This window comes from Anabas testudineus, chromosome 21 (assembly GCF_900324465.2).
Source record: "Anabas testudineus chromosome 21, fAnaTes1.2, whole genome shotgun sequence".
NCBI classification, from domain to species: Eukaryota; Metazoa; Chordata; class Actinopteri; order Anabantiformes; family Anabantidae; genus Anabas; species Anabas testudineus.
The window spans coordinates 21,010,495-21,028,851 of record NC_046629.1 but is presented as its reverse complement, the minus strand read 5'-3'; the positions used below and the strand labels follow the sequence as shown (position 1 = coordinate 21,028,851).

At 38.6% G+C, this 18,357-nt stretch overlaps 1 protein-coding gene across 1 annotated transcript in view; it reads left to right on the top strand.

The window, feature by feature from the left end:
• The window catches only part of col6a3 (collagen, type VI, alpha 3), a 46,076-nt gene extending 28,393 nt beyond the window's left edge, over positions 1-17,683 (top strand). Inside the window, 39 exon segments of the mRNA XM_026375880.2 lie at positions 1,208-1,819; positions 1,956-2,570; positions 2,870-3,466; positions 3,626-4,228; positions 4,377-4,711; positions 5,379-5,457; positions 5,604-5,752; positions 5,844-5,936; positions 6,310-6,363; positions 6,559-6,630; positions 6,751-6,777; positions 6,877-6,921; positions 7,089-7,142; positions 7,231-7,293; positions 7,624-7,689; positions 7,857-7,910; positions 7,997-8,032; positions 8,162-8,224; positions 8,500-8,562; positions 8,652-8,714; positions 9,047-9,109; positions 9,376-9,426; positions 9,662-9,697; positions 9,827-9,889; positions 10,017-10,079; positions 10,269-10,301; positions 10,388-10,424; positions 10,528-10,539; positions 10,631-11,124; positions 11,222-11,324; positions 11,600-12,301; positions 12,486-12,588; positions 12,678-12,733; positions 12,935-13,195; positions 13,503-13,577; positions 14,610-14,795; positions 15,499-15,558; positions 16,277-16,462; positions 16,831-17,683. Of these exon segments, the coding sequence (XP_026231665.1) occupies positions 1,208-1,819; positions 1,956-2,570; positions 2,870-3,466; positions 3,626-4,228; positions 4,377-4,711; positions 5,379-5,457; positions 5,604-5,752; positions 5,844-5,936; positions 6,310-6,363; positions 6,559-6,630; positions 6,751-6,777; positions 6,877-6,921; positions 7,089-7,142; positions 7,231-7,293; positions 7,624-7,689; positions 7,857-7,910; positions 7,997-8,032; positions 8,162-8,224; positions 8,500-8,562; positions 8,652-8,714; positions 9,047-9,109; positions 9,376-9,426; positions 9,662-9,697; positions 9,827-9,889; positions 10,017-10,079; positions 10,269-10,301; positions 10,388-10,424; positions 10,528-10,539; positions 10,631-11,124; positions 11,222-11,324; positions 11,600-12,301; positions 12,486-12,588; positions 12,678-12,733; positions 12,935-13,195; positions 13,503-13,577; positions 14,610-14,795; positions 15,499-15,558; positions 16,277-16,462; positions 16,831-16,871 (6,368 nt within the window). The 3' untranslated portion in view covers positions 16,872-17,683.
• The last annotated feature ends 674 nt before the right edge of the window (positions 17,684-18,357 follow it).

Below are 18,357 nucleotides of genomic sequence, written 5' to 3'. Positions count from 1 at the left end.
ACTGGTATGTCTTCGTTTTTTTCATGACTGCATATAAGTAGTGTCGTGCGATATCCTTTAGCCAATTCTGTGTTCTGGACAGAATCATGTTTTGTGTTTTTGCTATTATTGAATATCTCAATTTAGAATTTTTTTTTTCACAGAGTATTTGGAATTCATTTGTTTAATATAGATTGTCATCTCTGCCTCCATGTACATTTGCTTTTGTGTTACTCTAATTAAAATCTAATGTTAGAATGGTATGTTTCTAAAAATGTAATGCCCCATTTTTAATCAAAAAGTACATGAAGGACTGTAATTGATGATTGTAATCTTGTCTGTAATCGGAGGGTTGAGATGTGTAGACGTCACAATATGATTTTATCTACTTTCTTATTATTTCACTTGGCTTTCTTTATAGTTTAAATTCTGGTACTATGCAAAATGCAGTGTATACTTGACTGCATATTTCTCATCTTGACTGTCAACAAATTAATGCATTGCTTTTCTGTAGGATAAAGTATACCGTAGGTGTGTGTTTGTGGTTGTGTTTGTCTAGCTGTGTTTGGGATGATTTGGTTGTGTAGTTCAGTTTTGGTGGTCCTTTTCACCAAACTTGCCATCGTCCTATTCCAATGCACTAGCTACACATTCAGGTATATAGAGTCGTTACTTGTTTCTCAAGATATCCTTGAAATATATTATAATTCACTTTGCGTTACATTACTTCATTTCCAGCTTTTTTGCACATACTTTATTGCTGATACAAATAAGCCTAAATCTCTAAGACATGACATGATTTATCCAAAGAAAAAATCTCTTTTGTTCAAAGAAATGTGACTGAAGAAACTTTTCATCAAAGAAGAACTTCAAGCAAGACATTCTTATTTTCTTCTTTTAGGAATGCGCTTGAGTCTTGCTCTTATCATTCCTCTTGCAGTCATGTAACCACAATTTATTTAAGTGCGTTCTTTTTCATTTGCACCTTATTCATACTATCTTGTTTTTTTCTAACGCTATTCATAGTGTGACTTTCAGTTGTCTTGCTTTCAATTCAGACACATCACAAGGAAGAGAGCAACTGCAACAGGCTGCTGCACGGCTCATGCCTGCACACTTCCACTTCTAGGATATTATGTTGCAAACTGTCAGGATTTGTGTTAGTCTTTTTTATATATTTTCACATTTTCTAAAGTGTAACATATTGCTTTTTCTTTTTCTATTTCAGCGGAGTCACTGGGCCCCCGAAAAGACATTGTTTTCCTTGTTGATGGATCTGATGCTGTTGGACGGGAATTTCCTATCATCCAGGAGTTTATCCGCAGGGTTGTGGAAAATCTTAACGTGGGCGAGAATAAGATACGGATTGGCGTGGTCCAGTATGGTGACACCGCTCAGGCTGACATGTACTTGAACTCACATACAACCAAAGAAGGTGTTTTAAATGCTGTTAGGGAAATCAGGAGGCGAGGAGGAAGACAACGTAACCTGGGTCAAGCCTTGCAGTTTGTCAGTCAGGATGCTCTGACAGCAGCACGTGGCAGCAGGAAACAAGACGGTGTACCACAGTTTGTAATTGTCGTCTCTAGTGGGCCTTCTACTGATGACATCAGTCGTGCAGCATCTACACTCAAACAATCTAAGGTTCTTCCCATTAGTATTGGGACTAGGGATATTAATCCTACAGAGCTACAGGTAGTGTCATATGTACCTAATTTTGCCATTACAATAGATGACCTCCCTGGCCTCTACACAGTCCAAGAAGATTTAATCAACACTCTCACTGAGATGTCAGATGATGACATTGCCAGGATGGTCCCTGTATTCCCAAGATATGATGGTAATTTTACTCAAATTATGTCTAAAAATGTTACATTTTCAAATACAAATTAAGACTCAACTTAGAAACTAATTTCTCAGCTATAGTACTCTGTTGTTAATATTCACAAATTGCTCTTGTGCTTCTTTTTGAACAGTAATGACACCAACAGCCCCAGGAGAAAAGAGGGATGTTGTATTTCTCATTGATGGCACAACAGCAGTGCGTAGCGAGTTTCCTTCTATCCGCGATATGCTAAGAAGAGTTGTGGAGAAGCTGGATGTAGGATTGGATAAAGTCAGAGTTTCAGTAGTTCAGTACAGTGAAGAACCAAAAGCTGAATTTCTTTTGAATGAGTTCTCCACCAAGGATGAGGTACGCCAGGCTGTGACAAGACTCAGAAACAAAGGCGGAACCCGCCTGAACACAGGACGTGCACTTGAGTGGGTCTCCAGGAACATCTATCAGAGGTCATCAGGAAGTCGCATTGAGGAGGGTGTGCCTCAGTTCCTTATTCTAGTTACAGGTGGAAAGTCTACAGATGACGTCTCCACTTCAGCTGATCAACTTAAGAGAAACCGGATTGCACCTCTTGCAATTGGTTCAAGAAATACAGATCTTGAAGAACTGAGGCAGATTTCCCTGAAACCCGAACTTGTATATAGAGTTGAGAATTTCCAGCAGCTTCCTAGAGTGGAGACACAGCTCATTGATTCAGTCAAAACAATATCCACTGCTGATATCATCAGTAGCTATGTTCCTGCCACCGTAGGTAATAAATGCACTCTTACTATCTCAATCTAACTTCAAGTTTTCAGTGCCCAATTCAATTAGTGCTTATGTTGATCATGTTTTTTTTTTTTACATTGTTTTGTAGTTCTTATATACAGTAATTGTAAAAATTGCTCATGACACACTGGTAATGCATGGAAAGTTCCTTAACACCTAACAAAATCATGGTGGACTTTGGAGTTATGTTAACAGTGCTAGACTAAAAAAGCCTTGGTCTTTGGCTAATATATTTATAAATAAATTATATATTTCTTTCTCTTTGTTTTGCCTATTTTGCAGAACTCCTAAGCCTTGGAAGAAAAGACATTATATTCCTTATTGATGGCTCAGACAGTACAGGTGCTGCTGGCATTGCTCACATCCGTGACTTCATCCTCAACATTGTTCAGCAACTCGATGTGAAGCCTGATCAAGTGCGTGTGGCTGTTGTCCAGTATGCAGACCAAGTTAAAACTGAGTTTTCACTGAAGACACACAACAACAAGCCAGATGTTATCTCAGCTATCAAAAGACTTCGTCAAATTGGTGGCAGATCATCAGATCTGGCTAATGCTATTAACTACATAATACAGAATGAGTTAAAACCTTCTGCCGGTGCTCGTCTGACCGAGGCCTCCCAGCATCTTGTGGTTCTTACAGGTGGACGTTCCTCTCAAGATGTTTCCCTTTATGGACCACTGTTGAAGGGTTCCAGAGTAAACTGTGTTGGTATTGGAACTGCTGCCGCTGACAAAAGACAACTCACCCAAATTGCTACCACCACAGAAGATGTCCTTCAGGTTCCTGCATTCCATGGCCTGCCAACTATCAAGGAAAGGTTATTTGCTAGGATAAAACAGACTCTCCCTGAGGAACCACCCACAATTGTTGTAAATGGTAAGTTGTACAAAATGTGCAAAAGTTTTACCCAAGGCCATTTTTTAGATCTAAGAAAACTAACAATTGCAACATTGTCTGACTTTAATGTATTCTCATTTCTCACCCTTCTTTACATTGTCCTCTTTTGTGTGTGTTTTTCTCATCTCATGATGACAGGCCTGCCACCTAAAAAGGCTGACATAGTGTTTTTGTTAGATGGCTCAATTAACTTGGGCCAAGAAAACTTCAAAGAAGTGTTGTCATTCATCACAAACCTAATTGACCTGTTCTTCACCGATAAAGACGACCCGCGGATTGGCTTTGCTCATTATGCTGCAGATGTGACTGATGTTTTCTATCTCAACACACACAAAAACAAGCAAGATATTATAAGCGCCATTGAACAAACAGAATACAAAGGTGGAAATAAAATTAACACTGGTGCAGCCATTCGCCATGTTCAAAATGTTCACTTTACCAAAGACAAAGGCAGTAGGATGGATAAGGGCACACCACAGATTCTAATGGTAATCACTGGAGGACGCTCAGCTGATGACAGCAAAACAGCAGCCCTTGGTTTGAAGAATAAAGGTGTGAGAGTCTTTGCTGTTGGAGTGGGCGATATTGAGAATGAGCTAGAAAACCTAGCAAGTGAAACCTCCACTGTGGCTCGAGCGGCAAACTTTCAAGGGCTTTCAGAGCTAAATGAGCAAATCCTGGAGACTTTGGATGATGAAATGAAGGGGAAGCTGTGTGCTGGAGCGAAAGAAGTACCTAAGGGTAGGAGATATAGCATTATAGACTACTATACTTTACTTCATAGCTTAGTTCTTTCCCTTTTAATTTCATTGCATTTTTTAATAATACATATTCAAAATGTTTTCTGTGATTTCCAAAAAGCCTAATAAAACTGTGCTCTCTTTTATAGCCTGCAATATAGAAGTGTTGGTGGGCTTTGATGTTTCTGCCCAGAACATCTTCAGTGCTCAGACCAACCTGCAGAGCAAGATGGGTGCCATACTACAGAGAATTTCCAAAATGGCAGCTATCAGTTGCTCATCTGGGCAGAGTCCATCTGTGCAAATAGGCATGCTGGCTATGGACTCTGCTTCTGAGCCTGTTCAACTGGACTTCACCGACAATGCTGATGAGCTCTTTGAGGCCTTTAGAGCCCTGCGGACCCGTGGCCCCTTTGTTCTCAATGGAAAGACCATCTCAGCTTACACTAATAGGTTCAAGACCAGGCAGGACAATGTTGTCAAGGTTAGTTTACACTTTATACTAGATATGTTGCAAGTGCATGCTAATCCCCAATCTCTCTACAGATTTTATTTGTTTGTTGTGCATGTCCTCAGAAATTAACTCTACAATAATATCTGAAAGTTGAGTCATACAATAAACAAGATGCATACTAAGCATGTGGCTTGTGGGGGCAATATCAAATAATCTCCACAGTAATTTTGTATTAGGTAGTAAAAGAAAAAGAAAAGCTTTAAATAACTTTTGGATTACCATGCCTTTAATTTAAGGGCAACAACAAACAGCAAAAAACACTAGGGGGGTGGCAGGGCCTCTGACTGCACTCTGGAAATATACATCTGAGGCCAGGGGTACCTGCAGAAAGGTACAGAGAGCGGGAAAGAGAGAGGAGGGAGCACATCTATGGGAGTTAGTTAATGACATGCAATGGTGACATTTAAATGGAGGTGAGGAGAGAAGAGGAGAGGAGAGGAGAGGACAGGAGAGGAGAGGACAAGCAGGAGAGGAGAGGCTCTAGTCTGTCCTATAATATATACTTTGAAGTCCTTTATATATGTAAGGGTTAGGCTTATGGTATGATGGTACAAAGCAAGTATCTCAAGGTACTGAGGGCCTAATGATGTAATTTTAGATGATTAAATCTAAACAAATGTGTTTTTTCCCAAAAAAGGTTGTTATTCATCTGACTGATGGTCTTGATGCCCCATATGCTGAAATGAAACGGCGAGTTGAGGAGCTTCGGCTTTCAGGTAAATGATATGTTACACACTGATACACACTTAATAACCATCAATTGTATTTATTATGTATTTAAAAGGTATTAATAATCTCAATATCATATTCAGAATTAATTATAAAAGACACAACTCTTCCTAAAACTCTTATATGTGCAAAGGTGGAGTAAGCGGTTTCATTCTTGTCGGCCTGGAACGTGTCCCCAAATTTGAGGAGGCGTTGCTGTTGGAATTTGGTCGTGGGTTCAGGTACACCAGACCCTTACGAGTCAATGTCATGGACTTGGACTATGAGCTTATGGAGGAATTGGTGAGTCAGTTCAATAACTGTGTTTTCTTTTCTTTGTTTCTATGCATACTTACAATATAATTTATTAAAATATGTTTTCTTTGCTGCATAGGACAATATTGCAGAAAGGGAGTGCTGTTCAGTGCCCTGCAAATGTACTGGCACCAGGGGAGATCGTGGTGCAGTTGGACTTGCAGGGTCTAAGGTATTTAATTTTTACATTTACATTTAGTCATTTAGCAGACGCTTTTATCAAAAGCGACTTACAAGTGAGGAACAAGGCAAGCAAACTAAATCTAAGTCAAGGAGAAACAACATCAAAGCAAAGTGCTATCAAAAAGTGTTTTTGTTTCAAGAGATGTGAGAACAAAAGAGTAGAAAAGTTTTGTTTTTTTTTAAGTGCAAAGGAAGATGCGGAAGAGTTCTTTTTTCATCAGTTTTTGAAATTTTTATTCATTTAATATTTAATGTCATGACTATTTTCTTATGTATCTCCAAACATGCAAAGACATTTTCCTTTAAATCTTTAAAATTATACATCAATTTCACAAGCAAATTTTGGATATTTTGTCTTTCAGGGTAGTCCAGGATTACCAGGAAGCCAAGGACATCCGGGAGATGAGGGTGGACCTGTAAGTTGAATGCCTTTATTATGTATGTGGTCACAATCAACATTGCTTACTTAATTATGTTCTTAAGATGTAAAGTAACAACTTTGTTTGTTTTACACTTCTTTGTGTGAGTTCAGTGACACCTCTGATATCATCCCCCCTCTATGGCTTTAGTGTAGTCTTTTTATCATCAGTGTCTTTATTCCGTAATTATAGGGAGAGAGAGGTCCTCCTGGTGTGAATGGAACTCAGGGTTTCCAGGGATGTCCTGGACAAAGAGGTGTCAAGGTAAATGATTTGATATTATCTTTTATTTTGTAAGCTGTCCTTATTTGTCTAAATTTGTGTAATTACAGTTTTGCTTCATTTAATATTACTGTGTTAACACAATTTATTTTCTCTGTGTAGGGTTCTCGTGGTTATTCAGGAGAAAATGTAAGTTTTTTTTAAATTTATAATTGTATTTTTCATCAATATTTGACAAAACTTAAAAAAAAAAAAAAACCAAAACACTGATTACCCAAACAACTGCAGGGTGAATCTGGAGAGATTGGGCTAGATGGCATCAATGGAGAAGAGGTAAGTGTAATATAATATTTTGACATTGAGAACATTTTTAAAAGATTACATTTTGCCCTTTGTTATATGGCAGCTGAGTTCTACTAATGTGTTCTTGTGACAAAGATGTGTTTGTTCACACTTACCCTTCAGCTTTAATTGCCATGTGCTGTATTGCATGTTTTCAGGGCAAAAGTGGAGTAGCTGGACTCCCAGGAGACAGAGGAAATGCTGGCAGAAGGGTAAGTAAATTTAATTAAAAATTTTAAAACAGTTTTATCTAATGTTTAGTGCTGGGGAATGCTAATTACATGTTTATATTGATATTAGGGTCCTAAAGGTGCCAAAGGACAAGCAGGTGATAGAGGAGAGGTTGGAACCAGAGGAAACCCTGTGAGTATTGTAGAAACTATTGTATGTTATTGTAATGTCCAAATTTACAGTAAGACAGACTTAGTCATCAAGTTATGTCTATTCTTTAATATCCACTGCTCTAATGCAATTCAGCATTTTTAACTTTTAACAGTGGCCTGCACTAAAAAATGCTATCATGATTCATGATAAGTATATGATCAAGTATATGACTTTATAGGACTCCATTACTCCATTACCAGGCAGTACGTACAAACAAAAGTGCTTTCTTTGTGAGGTAGATTTAAGATTGGTTTTAATGTAACCAAAATTAAAATTGGTTATCGCCAATCATCATCCCATGTCTAATAGGGTACAAGTGGACGAGATAACAACCAGGCAGGACCTAAAGGAGACCCAGGAGATGCTGGACCACCGGTAATGTTCCCCTGTACATATTGTATTTCTCTAGAAAAGACATCCCCCCAACACACTGTAATTTGTATACTTGTTTGTGTTTTAGGAGATTACCAACTTAATATAATATACATTACATTGCATTTATTTGCATTTATTTTACTGGGATATCTGTTTTGAAATAATAGGGAGAGCCTGGTGAGGATGGACAGAGGGGAACAGCTGGTGAACGTGGAAGACCGGTAAAAATGTTTTGCCACATACTCGTAATCTTATTGCACTGTTTTGTTTTTTTGTTAAAGACTTATTTCCACTCCTCTTTCACTAGGGAGCTGATGGCCGAAGAGGTTCACCTGGATTACCTGTAAGTCTGTTTTTGGTGATAATATACATTTATTGTATTGACTGCTTTGGTATTAATTCATATTTATTGCAGTTGCAACTCTTTCAACAGCAGTGTAAATAACATCTTGCTGCTTGCATGTCATTAAAGGGAGGTCCTGGGAGGCCAGGAGCTGATGGTGTGCAGGGAGAGCCTGGTATTGGAGGGTCTAGAGTAAGTTTGTGATTTAAACTACTTAACATGTTAATCAACCTACAAATATACATGCATTATTGCCAATTATTTAATTTCTGTATTTTTTTTTGCTGAATTAGCGATATGAAAAATTGCTGTGACTGGACTATTCCTTCAGTATTTATATTGTATCTCTAAAAATATGTATTCATGCTTTAATCATGGGTTGAAAGTCCAACTGTACTATATAGAAGGGCAGTACATCATTAAATTCCAAAGGTGTTGTTCAGGGTCTGGTTTGTTCTTTTTTTAAGGGTCCATCTGGACCAAATGGTGCTCCAGGATCCAGAGGAGAAGATGGGAACCCTGGACCCAGAGTGAGTAATTCTGATGGGTTTAGATTTTTTTATCCGTGTCTGTAAAACGGCAATGGTAAACTTTAATGTGCTCATGTTTTATTTTCTAGGGTCCCGGGGGTGGCCCAGGTCCCTCTGGAGAAAAGGGTAGAAGAGGAGCTCCTGGTCGCAAGGTACTGAGTGGAACACAATCTGGTGTGGCACATGTTTTTCCATAGCAGGCCTGTTTCATTTAGAAACTCAACGGACTAAGTCTGCTCTGGGTCTCTCACTTTACTGGACACATGAAATCTGTTTGAGTAAATGTAATCGAGCTGTAAGAAAACATCAAGGCCCTGCAAGCAGAAAACACATAAGAACTTTATTATATCTATAGAAACTGACTGAGGCATGCTTAAAGAAATATTTAATTCCTAATTGAAAGCTTTGACATTCTGTTTTAATCTTAGTGAGTACTTTTGTCTGTGTCTGATTCTCTCTTTTTGGCTATACCTGTGGCTTGTAGGGAGAACCAGGAGACCCAGGAGTGAAAGGTGTTATTGGACCTGGTGGCCCCCGTGGAGAGCCTGTAAGAATCAAACCACATTTTTTTTGTATGCGCCATAATGAAAAAATTAGGAGAACATCATAAGAACTTTAACAAAAGTAGAAATATAGTACCTTAGCCAACAGCAGATGATTACTTACCACTTTCACTATCTTTCCTTTCAGTGAAAGTTTAGTTTTTCTTCTTCTTATTATTATATTATTATTGTTACACAGTGGTTGTTATAGTTAACTTAATAAGCTTAAAAAAAAACTTACTAGTTAATTCTCTCATTATTTTCCTTATAGGGTGATGATGGTAGGGATGGGTTTGGTGTCCCAGGGCCCAAAGGAAGAAAGGTAAGTGATTTGCGATACACTGAACTGTGATACACTGTACATGGTGATTGGTGATTATTTTAATTAAAGACATCTAAAGTCCTAATATCCTATATACATAGCTCTGATAAAATTATGACAAATGCAATGGTTCTGGGCCATTTTACAATATTCTCAATAAAACAGCTATAATGCCCTTTAATGGGTCAACTATTATACAAATAATGCTTATGTGTGGTTGCATTTTTCTTTATAGGGTGACGAGGGCTTCCCAGGATTCCCAGGACCAAAGGTAATCAGAAACATTGACTTATTATTTATAAATTCAACAGAGGCTTTCAAATACTGTATAATGTTGCACTGTGCAATGTGGCAATGGTGCGATGTTAGTCCTTTGATGGGTATACTTCCGTTAAAACAGGGAGCAGCTGGTGATCCTGGAACCAAAGGTGGACCTGGAACTAGAGGAAATCGTGGACAGAGGGTACATTTTTATTAGCATAATCAGTTGAAGCAAGCATGCACATAAAAGTTGTCACTTTTCAGGCCAAGTTATTTTGATGAATATCTTTTGAAGTTATTTTTTTTCTCCCTCTGTTAATTCTGTCCAGGGTATCGCTGGAGATGCTGGTTCAGCAGGACAGAAGGGCGACCCTGGATATGCTGGTTCATATGTGAGCAACTAATAACTCTGCGTTGCTGCATGTTCTGTGTAAATTTCATAAAACTGACATGATGTCACCGTTTTAATGCTTTTGCCTTTTCTTGGACTTGTAACATGGGACATAATGTTTTTTTTATATATGTAAATATATTTTATTTTGTCCATCAGCTATTAACACTTTTGCTCTTTGCTCCAACAGGGTCAGAAAGGGCCGAGAGGACCAGGTGTTCAGGTATGCGCCTGTTTTTATCAAATTTTACTTGATGAACAAAGCAGAACTTTCGAAATTTGTGTTTATAAATGTCTTTAACCCTACAGCAATGTGACCTGGTTAAGAGGATAAGAGACAACTGTCGTGAGTATGATTTAATATCTATCAACAGTGTTATGAAAAGTAGTGATGTTAATGTTTTGAATTGTCACAATGTCTTACCACATTATGTCTTTTTTTCTACCAGCCTGCTGTTATGGTAAGTACAAAACAGTTACAGTTTTATTTACTGTATATGTACAGCATTTACTACCTTACACTACATAAAATATCTCTGCATATACTATTAGGTCAGAAGGAATGCCCACTCTACCCCACTGAGCTGGCCTTTGCCCTGGACATCTCTCAAGGAGTTCAAAACCCAACTTTCAACAACATGCGGAACACAGTCCTGCGCATAGTCAGAAACATCACAATTTCAGAAAGCAACTGTCCAAGAGGAGCTCGTGTTGCTGTGACCCTGTACAACAATAAAGTTGTCACGGAAGTTCGATTTGCAGATGCAATGAAGAAAAATGCTCTGGTCCAGCGAATTGAAGGCCTACAGCTCCAATCGACAAACCAGCAACGCAATTTGGGTACAGCCATGAGCTTTGTGGCCCAGAACACCTTCAAGAGAGTGCGCAGTGGCTTCCTCATGAGGAAGGTGGCCATCTTCTTTGTTGGTGGGGAAGCTGGTCAGGCTCAAGTACTTACTAATGCAGCCCTCCGCCTCCATGATGCTGGAATTGCCACTCTGTTCTTGGTCAACCGTGAGGACAGAGCACTGAGCAGAGCTCTGCAGGTAAAAAAAGAACAACAAATCAGACACTGCATACCAAAGTAAACCGTATAGCACATCAGTTTGCATCATACATGTTTTGCTTCTCTTTCTATATCAGTTCAACAACACAGCACTCGGCCAAGTTATTGTTCTTCCCAGTGCTGGAAGTGCACAGTACAATTCAGTTATCCAAAAGGTGATGAACTGCCATATTTGCCTAGGTAAGAGCTTTTATCGAGATGTGTTGTCTGACATGTACTAAAATATGTGTTGTTAAGAGAATAGATAACAAAATTGGGATGATGAACATGACATGATTATTCATGATTGTTTTTCTTACATTTTTTTAGGAGTAATACAGTAACAAAAAATAAATAATAATAACCCTTGTCAGAATGTATCATAGTCCTGTCATTATCTCTGTACCAGAAAAACAAAAAAGAAAACTGAGGAAAAGTTATCACATAACATTACATTACACATTTTCTCATTTTAGACGTCTGTTCTCCGGACCAAATATGTGACTACGTACCCCCATCAGCTGGCCGAGACAGGAGATCTTTCACCACAGATGTAGACATCGACATAGCTTTTGTCTTGGACAGCTCTGAGTCTACCTACCCAGCTGTCTTTACAGAGACTAAACGCTATATAGTGCACATGGTGGAACATCTAGAAGTGGCTTCAAATCCTACGTCATCAGCTCACCATGCCAGAGTGTCAGTGGTCCAGCAAGCACCTTATGAGTTCATCCGTAATAAAACAGGTTCTCCCATACATGTGGATTTTGGGTTGACTGAGCACCAGTCAGCTCAGGATATTGTCAAATTCCTGCTGGAGAAGACGCCACAGCTAGAGGGTGGTCGAGCACTGGCAGCGGCTATTGACTCGACAGTGGAGCAGGTGTTTCAAAAGGCACCACTACAACGTGACAGGAAAGTACTGATGCTCTTTGTGACAGGAAGTGTGGAAGAAGAAGAGGAGCAGCTGGTGCGTATCGCCACTGAGATCAAGTGCAATGGCTTCTTCCTGGTCATCATGGGTGTGGGTGACAAGTTGAGTGCTGGGGATGCTCGTGTCTTGTCACGCATGGCCAGTGAGCCATCAGACGTCTTCTTCAAGAGGTTGCACAGCATTTCACAATTCAATGACAGACAGATCCAGACATTCGGCCAGCTGCTGCCAAAGTATATCAGCAGTAAGTTAAAGACAGATATCACTGTCAGTCAGTCAATTTGAATATGTTTTGTTTCCTTTTATACTTAAAGCTATATTATGCAAATTAAAAGCATGACACTTCAAATCCGTTGATTCTGCTTCTGCCCCCTGAGTCCATGTGACTTGGTCACTGTATTATTCTTTTTCCTAACTTTTCTTTTCAGTTGAAAATGCCTTCTACATGTCTCCTGAAGTCTCCAAAAACTGCAAATGGTTCCAGCGTGACCAGCCACTAAAAAACCCTTTCATGTCATCACAGCAAAAGGAGTATGTTTGGTGACATATAGTACCTTCTCACTATTATTTTGTGAGAAATGTTGGTGGTTTCATTTACATTTATTTTCTTACATTTATAGGAAAAATCAGAAACATCATGAGACACATCAAGAAGTCCATCAAAGAAAGCACCATGGTAAGATTGTGGATGTAGTAAAATAAATGTTTCTCTTCTTGACCACCTTGACCACACTGACTGGACATTAATCAGCAGAGTTCTCCACTGCCCTGTGGAATTAAACCGCCACTGCTGCTGATCTACAATTGCTTTCTGAGAGTATATTATCCATTATTATTTATTATCCTGCCTCGACATCTGTATGTCTTATCTCTTCAGATGCAGATGAGCTACACGTCTCTAACATCACCTCTAGCAGCTTGAAATTGCGTTGGAGCAACCCAGACCCAAAGCATTTCGTTTACTTTGAGGTAGCGGTGACACGGTTACAAGACCATACCTTGGTACTGAAGACCAACGTGTCTGGCAATGAGATTTCAGTGGACAACTTAGATGGCGCTCAAACATATCATGCTGTGGTCACTGCCCACACTTCAGAGGGTGAAATTGTCTCCACTCGTAAAGGCATCATCACTACCAGTAAGTCCATGAACACAAATATCTTGTAAACACTTCACCAGACAATTTTATAAAACTTGAATAAATAATATATTTCTCTGCTCTGTAACACAAATGATTGCAGTATTCCAATTGTGTGGATTTGTTGTAGCTTGATCACTCAAAAAGCTATGAGTGTGGTTGGATACTTTTCCTTTCCAATCAACATGGTCATTTATTCATATATGAATGGAGCTGTGCAGAATTTATATTCTGCCTTGTCACTCCCAACAAACTAGTTTGCTTCACAATTTTAGCTGCTTCATTACTGTTTGTTTGACTTTGACAGAAGCTGCAGAGCAAAAGCCAGTCATCCAAAGCACCGTTTCTGTAAATACAACACCACTGGAAAAACCAGAAACTGGTGAGTGACTGTGCATGTGCATGCATATGTGTTTAAGTCTGTATTGCATGTGTGCACTCATTCATAAGGTTTTATGAAACTGAAGCTTATAGTTTTATCCTAAGACTGCAAATATGAGTTTGTGCTGGCAAAGATGAAGTATCTTTTTTTACTATACCTACTTATTACTTCTGCTGATCTCTGACCTCGCCAGCCATATGTTAGAACAACAGTGAACTGCAACAGGAACCAAAGTGGGTTAAGTAAAGGGCTGTCCTTAAAGCAACAATGTAAATGTCCTCTATGCTTGTATAGAAAGTGTTACGGTGTACTGCAGTTATATATTATGTTAAATATCCTACAAATATGTTATGTATCAATTGAGTGGGACCTGCAAAAATCTATTGTAGGTAATTCAGGTAATCATGAAATGTTCCGCTAAAACTGATCAAGTGCTGGTTGACATAATGTGCTGTGACAAACCAAGCAGCTGGGTTTGTGCCACTTTGTTTAGCTAGAAAGTGGACACACTGGGGAGGATTGCAGAGCATGTCTGTTTCAGGAGCGAACATTTGCAGCTGCTGCGGCTTCTGAAGGCACAAAGCATATGACATATAACCACACAGCCATGCAAATCTTACATGACTAAAATTAACTAACATTCAACAGTAACTATAGTTATAACTAACTTTTCAATTGACCTGCAGAAACATACTTTGTCATCTTCCATTCTACTGACAAGTTAATTTTCAAATGTCAAATGCCTAATAATAATAATTAGACTCACCCCTGTATAGAATGTAATGCCACGCTGAATGCCATTTCTTTTCTTCTTTAATAATGAACTACATCAATACTAAGCATTTGACTGCATTAGAAGAACTTATTGAACATCTGTGCGCTTCATATACGAATTTCTGTTGCCAGCATCATTTTAACATCACAGAGTTATTGCCATATGCCTGATACAGTTTTGCATTTAATTTGAACACAAACTCATCCTCTCTCTCTGTCTGTCTTTCATCACCGCTGTTGTTTTTTTGCATGTTCTAGTAAATGAATTGGCAGACCCATGTTCACTTGACTATGACCCAGGAATGCCGTGCAAAGACTATCAGGCTAAGTGGTTCTTTGACACAAAGAACGGGATCTGTACACAGTTCTGGTATGGAGGTTGTGGAGGCAATGAAAATAGGTTCGACACTGAGACCCTCTGCTTGAAAAACTGCTTGAGGTCAGGTAAGTGGTTGTTGCTGACATGCTCTTTGCCTTGGAATGTGCCACCACACCAGGCAGCAGCACATTCCCTCAGATTATGAACTTCAACATTATGTCCAAAACCTAGAACTGACCATTTGCTAAACACCACTCGAAAAACAGTGCATGAGACTCTTATTAGTGTCTTTTTAAACCACCTCTGCAAAATCAAGTCTCCAGTATCAGTCTCAAGCTACAAATATAAGCATGCCTGACTAATTAGCTACCTACAGTAGTTACTTTACCTCAAGAGGCAAAGGGCATGTCATTAGCTACAGTGCTACAATTATAAAGCTAAGTTTGAATATAATGAGTTTTGATGGTTAATCTGCCACTGTTGTTGTAAAGTGCATATGTGAAAGCTTTACAGCAATAGAAAAGGTAGTTTAGGTGGGTGGGTAACTCAGTGATAAAAAACACTGACAAGTAATTGAATCTAAAGGGAAGTTGCTCTTATTCGTTATGTAAATTTTTATATTTTTAAGTAACATGTAATGCTCTTATTAGACATATTTACTTGAGCACATATGGATAACAATGCCATGCAGAAATACTGTCAACAGTTTGTCACTTGAATGGGGATTGCATTAGAGTAAATGTCCCTGGTCACTTCTCTCCACATTGCACTTGACATCACTAAAAATTCCGTCCTTTAGGATAAAACTACATTTATATGTCTCCACAGTGCCGGAACCTCAGCCAAATGTGCAGCAAGTTGAACAGGTGAAGATCCTCCCAGCTCCTGGTAAGATTTCAGATTATATTCAATAATGAAATTACTGTTCTTTGACTGTCATCATATGGATGGTTGCATGTGCATATATAAAAGAAAACAATATGCTTTCTTCATGTTTTTTTTTAAATGAACAAACAACTTAATTCAAACCTTTTCAGACACCACCAAATGTTGGGTGTATATCTGAACATCACGTCTCTAGTGTTGCACCCAGTGTTATATCACAGTTACATAATTCAGTTTTTGCAAACTGTGCTCCTTTGTACTCTATACAAACCACTCATCTCCTCCACTGATGATCTTAATGGCTTGCAGAGCATAAAAAAAGCCAAGCATGGAAAATAAAAATGCTTTTGTCACAGAGGCAAACCAAGTAATAACCACAGAGAAATGAAAGGAAAGTGCTGACTCATTGTTTCTTTTGGCAGCAGCCCTCATACAGAGCAATGTCAATTTGTCAGTGGCTTTTCAACATTGGACTTGACTTCCACTAATACAAAGTCTGCACTAAACCAAATGCACTATGTTACAATTGTGGAAGAATAAGTATCTGCTATGACAGAGGTGCATTTGTTCTTTCTTGAAACATCTGAATGCAGTGTCTTTGTAATTACAAAGGATTGAGCCACTAATTGATATTGTAACTTAAACCCGTCAAAGATTTGAGCTCTGTAAAAGCCTTCTAGCTGCGTGTGTTCTCATTCATTCTTGTTATTCTTCCTCACAGACACCTCTACAACTGTGGACCTCTGCCAGCTTCCCAAAGAAGAAGGCACTTGTGCCAAATTTGTTCTCAAGTGGCACTTTGATGCCCCCAGTAAGAGCTGCGCACGCTTCTGGTACGGTGGCTGCGGTGGAAACCAGAATCGCTTTGACACATATGAGCAGTGTGTGAAGGCTTGTGGAAAACCAGGTACATATCCTGTTCACAATATTGATATCCTATACCAATAAATAAATATGAACTAGCTCAGTATCTTCTCTACAATTAATGTTTATGGAAGCACTCCAGCAAAATATGACTTTTTATTATATTTTCTAATAAACCATGATTGGTACTGAACTTTCAGTGGCTTCAGAAAGTATTCACTTCTTGCACTGTTGTAATTTATGTTAAAGGACTAAAATTTATCACCATATGTGTGAGAGGCATTATATATGTATTTTAGATGCAATTCACAACATATATTCTAAGAATTCTATGTGCTTATTTTAACAGTAATTGGTGGAGGACACTAAAACAGAGAATAAGGGACTAACCGTTCTTTTCTTTTCCAACAGTAGCCGTCAAAGAAGGAGTCGTCGCTGCAATAAGAACATAGGACAGGAGTGGCGAACAAGGCCGGTTTTACCTCGCTTTTGGGGAATCTGAGGAGAACCATGCAAAATGGCCATACTGTTAGGATGCAATACCAAAGCAATGGTGACTGCACTGGATTCCACAATAATGGACTTTATCCCCAAAGTTCTTGATGTAGTGTTATCACAACAAGAAGAAAGGCAACACAATTTGCTGCATGATAAGTTTTAACCTACTGGTGCTACATAGTATGTTTGTTTTACAGATGGAATTCATTCAGTTTTATAAAGCCAAGTTTTCTGGAACATCTTATGAATTATCATTGTTTTCAAAATACAGTTTGATAAATAAACAAGAAACATATATGAATATCTTGGACAGAGATGAACAATAAATCATCATATGCAGGGTTGGCGTTATTACGTGTAGTAAACCTTTTTTATGTTGTGTTTTTTTATTTACATTCCACATTCACATAGCAACATTGATTTTTATTGATTTATATCATTTTCTAACTCACATGATCCCTGTGGAATCATTCCTTCACTATTTTACAGTCACAGTTACAGCAATGTTTACACAAGTTTCATATGGTGGTGTGTGTATTTAAAATGACGGTGACCAACTGCTCTGATGAAAAACATCAATGAAACATTAAGTGCACTTCTAGATCCACTGCTCACCAACACACAACTTCCAGGTTTTGACTAATGGAATGTACTTGTCAAGCTGTTTTTAGTTTTGTTTTATTTGGTTTTTACTGAAATTTGTGTTTCTTCTGCATATAGGGGAAATAAAAATGAATTAGACTTTCTAATAAACATGAGCAACTGATTCTTTTCTTTCTTGTTTTCAATTGAGTCTTATGAATATACAGATAAGTGTACCACTCACTATTATTGTTCTGGCTCTGGCTCAAGCTTACCAGACATACATCTGCACAGGTGGGCCAACTCCCTTAACTTTTCAACAGTCCCACTTAAGTGTCAGTCCTATCTAGTTGATACATCAAATCAATCAGTTAGATATCTCATGGCATCTCGGGTTAACAATCAGCTTAGTCACACCACAAACTTGCGACCATTGAAGCAGCATCAGATGCTAGGCAGTAAAAAGGGCCAAAATAAACCAGCCAAGCCCCAACTGCAGCTCCATGTAAGCAAGCAGCTAGGCCCAACACCAAGCCAGCATGCCATGCTAACCAACATGCTGTTTAAACCACCAAACATTTTCCAACAGTAGACATTAGTTTCTAAGGCCTGGGATCAGTGGCATTATGTCACATGACCAACCAGTGAGTCTGCATAGCTCTTGTTATTTGTCTAGTTGTATTCCTGCAGCTCACTCAGGTGATTTGCTTAAGAATGAAGGTGAAATCACATACATGCCACGTACATGTTAGTAAAACAGGGGCTTTAGATTTTTAAAAAAATTGTTTCATTTTTTTATCTTCATCAGTTGTGTGTGGTACATCCACTACTGGCTTTTTTGCTGTTCACTTTGTGCAG